We start from the raw sequence: 4,469 nt of genomic DNA, 5'->3' as shown, positions 1-4,469 counted from the left end.
GATCCCTTTGGGATGGCACCTTTGGGGAAATTAAGTTTTTCAGCAGCTTACAGGAGTATACATAATAAGAATAAAAATCTCAATGTACAATGTACAATAATAAAGTCCAACAACGTAAAGAAGAGCAGAGTATGCATGGCGGTAACAAAAAGGTTAAACCATTTTACAATAGTAGCAGACCACTGAGTTTTAAAATATTCCCAGCTTTATTTGTTGCTATCACACCCCATGATGGACCTTCAGCAAAAGCTTGAGAACACAGTGACTTTTTGGGTTTTGATCCAGGTAAAAGGGGTGAACAGGTTTAAATCTGAGTAAAAAAATACTTACGAGTGCACACATCTTTATTTTCATAGAAGCCTGGGCAGCACTGTGATTTCCTGCGGTACATGATCTTCTCTCTGCTGCGATATCCTATCCGATAGCTGGTCCTGCAGACAGATCGACATATCCAACTCGTCATATACATGTATGCACACATGGCTAGTGACCCCCTCTGCATCACCATTGACAGTCTGAGCGAGCCCAACTCGTCGCTTTTCAACAAGCCCGACTTCAGTAAAGTTAAAATGTGTTTCACAGATTCTGACTTCCACTTCTATAAAATGAAATAAGACATCCCGACACAACGATTGATTCAAGATTTCATCCATAAAGATAATTTACTTTAATTTCTGTTTTATATATCAACAAAATATGTGACACGGAGGGAGTTCCTCCCCATGCAGCCATATATGAGGAGTTGGGAGTGAGAACGTGTGGAACTGACAGGAAGTGATGTCAGGCAAACAGAAGAGGAGGTGATACAGAGCATACCATACGGTTAAACTTCATGCCTTCCCACTTGATGACTAGTTTATTTTCTCTTGTTTAATTTTTCTCCTTATTGCCTCTTTTATTAACTTGCTTTTTTTATTTTTTAGCCATATTTCCCCCACTGTAATTATTCTGTTAAGATATTATTATAGTCATTACTTTGTGTTGGATGCATTTTTCTAAATGTTCTGTACATTTGTTTGCATTCAATGAAGTAAAAAAATAAAATAAATAATCTAAAGGAAGCACAAGAAAAGTTCCATTACCTGCAATACTGCTAGTATAAATGTTTTTTTTGCTAAATGTAGTCGCTGAAAATGCTGAAGCAATTTACTCTAATTGTTGACGGGTTTGCACAAAATGCAAATATTATTTGCAAAATGCTAAACTGGATAAAAAATTTGAAATTTTGTTAAAAAACTATGAAAGACTGCTATAGTTGGCTTGAATGTCTGAAAAATGCTATGTTTGCTTTAAAATACTCAATACAAGCCAATTTTACAAAAACACGCAGTGTGTTGCTTAAATATTAGAAAAACTACAAATTAGCCCAAAAAAACCTTAGTAGATGCGAAATCTGCCTAAAAAGCTAACATAATGCTAAAATACTTGCAAAATTCCAAAATAGCCCAAAAATCCTCAGTAAATGCCAAATTAGTATAAAAAACCTCAGGCCTAAATAACATATTACCCAAAATGTTAGCACGTTGCTAAAATCTTAGCTAAATTCCAAAATAGCATAAAAAAACATCAGTCATGGCAAATGACCCACATTAGCTACGTAGCTTAATGCTAAATTAACAGCTCAATCTTAAACTATGTTAAAATGACTGTAAGCGATGGTTTCAAAGTGCAGTGAGGCTCCTCTGACAGGACGGACGTTCTTACTTGTGAGTGGTGCATTTGAACCAGCTGAGGATGTCGGAACAGCTGGTGTAAAACACCTGATCGTAAGGATGGGAGTAGGACTCCTGGACCGTCATGGAGTAACTAGAACACAGAGACAGAGGACAGAATCAGCACGAGTGAGACAGACACAGTGAATCCTGGGAAACTGGACTTATCTCAGTTAAAATTCATTTGTAGTTTTAAAAAATAAAAAAAATATTCAAAAATACTGACTTATTTTCCAAAGAAAATGCTGAAGCTTGCTATACATTTAAACTTGTTGAGTTTCATTTTTTAACATTTTGTTTTGATTTCTAGAAATTGCTATTTGTTGTCTGAAATGTTTTTTAGCATTTTTACAGAAAGCAGAAAAAGATATTTACGGGATATCACTAATTGGATTAAGTTGTTTAACACGAGGTAAATGCATATACTAGTATGGTGCTTTTCTACCTTCATGGAAGTGCTTTACACATTCACTTACTGATGGTATCTCTGCTGTTGAACACTGGTCCCAGTGCGGGGTTCAGTGTCTTGCCTAAGGACATTTCGACAAATGGCAAGGAGGGAATTGAACCTGCAATCTTTGATTTTAAGAATCTTTTCATGGTTTATAAATGTTTTTATGGTCTTGAACCTTTTTATTTAAGTGATCTTCTTTTAAAGTATGAACCCTTATGGACCCTGAGGAGAGAAGAGCTTATTTTATAAATAAAGTTTGATTTGATCATCCAATCAGTGATGTCCAATAATACCTTCTTTTTTTAAAACATTTTATTTTGTTTTCTGGAATTTTGTTTTGATGGTGTTTTTTTTTTAAATATTTGTTGTGCTTTTTTAATTATTGTTGTGATCTTTAAAATGTTTGTGTTAAAGCATTTGTTGGTGTGATTTGCACTTCAGGGCCACCATACCGAACAATCAGCAAATACCATCCATCACACATTAAAAACTTTTTAACCAAAGGTTAAAAAGGTTGAAAAGCAAAGGTACGGAAGCCGAAAACACCCTTAACTACCTTTTATTTTTTTCTTTGTTTTTGTTTTTTTCTCATTATGACTTCCACTGTCTTGCTATAATAAGAAAACGCAGTTCATTTTCTCTTTATCATGAGATAATCAAGAATGAAGAAGGAAGCGTCCCCCTCTTTCTTTCCTGCATGGAGGCGCTGAGACTCCACCTGTTTTAATTGTCTTTAGTTTGTGGTTAACAACAAAAACAGCAGAAGAACATTCCTCAAATGTTGTTTTTAGTCTGTTTTTTATTTATTAATGGATCTATGCTCTCGTTTTAATCCAGTCTCATGCACCACCCTCCTCCCTGTATTTCCCCCAAACCCCCAAACAAACAGATTGATTGAAAGAACCCAGGGCTGCCGAGCGTTTCACCATGGTGCGTTCACTGACCTCCAGATATCAGCAGCAAAACAAAGCAGTTCATCAGAAAAATGTTGAACATCAGAACTGATCCATATATAATCACTTGATTAAATGTTGTCGACATTTTCTCAGAAAAATTGTTTTGCTGTATGAAAATTACTAAAGTATAGTAGTGGAGTGAATTGGTGGAGTGGCTGTTTGGGTCCACTAATGTCCGGAGTTCAGTAAATGTACCATGCTCAGATTCACATCAGGTCTGAATTCTGTCAATCAACCTGTTTGTTTGGAGGTTTTGAGGAAATAAAGGTTGGTGGGGATGCTTCATTCTTTGTTATTGATTATCTCGTTATCACAATATCACGTTATCATGTTTTCGGCTTCCGTACAAAGTTCTTCATATATCATAATATAATTTTGGAATGCACAATTCTTCGTTTAAATCAGGGGTCTCAAACTGGCGGGCCATTTGCGGCCTCCAAGGTGATATTTTGTGGCCCCTGCCTTAATATGAAAGTTCAATGTCTACTAAGCAATATTTTCTTCATTTCCACTCTCTTTGATGACAGCTTTGTTTGTCTAATTAGTTATCACGCAACGCAATGTGTGAAATTTGTTCTCCATATTTTGACCCATCCCCTGGGGGAGTGGTGAACTGCAGACACAGCTGCACTCGGGAACCATTTAGTGGTTTAACCCCTCAATCCAACCTCTTAATGCTAGTGTCAAGCAGGGAGACACTAGGTCCCATTTGTTTAGTCTTTGGTATGACTCAGCTTGGAGTTGAACTCACGATCTTCCAATCTCAGGGTGGACACTCTACCACAAGGCCACTGAGCTACTTGATTGAAAAAAGATTGAGCTGACTTTCTTACACTGAGTTCAAATACACTCTTAAACAAATGAAATGACATCTGAATAACGTTTAAAGTTTATTTGCCATAAAAGCCTCTGAGATGTTTGAGGGAGCTCTCCCTGCAGACCCGCCTGAGTTGAAGTCGGTGTTTGAGAACAGCCCAGAGGGCCGGACTCAGCCCGATTGCAGCTGTTTCCTGGGATTAGACCGTGAAAGGCGGTAATGCTGGGAAAAGTGCCCCGGCTTTCTTCTCCTGAGGGAAAAACTTCTAGATTACACTCTTGTAATGTTTTGGCCTTTCCACTCCTTCCACTTGTTCTTTGTTTGCTTCAAAAACAAACTTGGTGCTTTGAGCATGAATGAGGGAGCTGTGGAGCTGCTGACATCAGGAACAGCATCGTCTTAGGGACAAACATCTCCCCATGTGAACATGCTCTGCACTTTATCACATCTCAACCCAGATTCAGCTTTCAGACTGAGATCACAAAAAGCATTTATGGAACTTTCTTACATTTCCCCCAAATTATTTATCT

General features: G+C 37.3%; 1 protein-coding gene across 2 annotated transcripts in view; it reads right to left on the bottom strand.

Annotated features, from left to right (window-relative positions):
• megf10 (multiple EGF-like-domains 10) overlaps positions 1-4,469 on the bottom strand; it is a 54,213-nt gene that overhangs the window by 36,357 nt on the left and 13,387 nt on the right. For both annotated transcript variants that reach the window (XM_024261962.2, XM_024261963.2), the window contains exons 3-4: positions 1,705-1,806; positions 331-431 (exon numbers count right to left, since the gene is read on the bottom strand). In XM_024261962.2, coding sequence (XP_024117730.1) covers positions 331-431; positions 1,705-1,806 — 203 coding nt within the window. The remainder of the gene's footprint in view (positions 1-330; positions 432-1,704; positions 1,807-4,469) is intronic.

Source organism: Oryzias melastigma, linkage group LG12, assembly GCF_002922805.2.
Source record: "Oryzias melastigma strain HK-1 linkage group LG12, ASM292280v2, whole genome shotgun sequence".
Taxonomy (NCBI): domain Eukaryota; kingdom Metazoa; phylum Chordata; class Actinopteri; order Beloniformes; family Adrianichthyidae; genus Oryzias; species Oryzias melastigma.
Note: the sequence above shows the minus strand (reverse complement) of the source record. Positions and strands in the feature narration are given on the sequence as shown.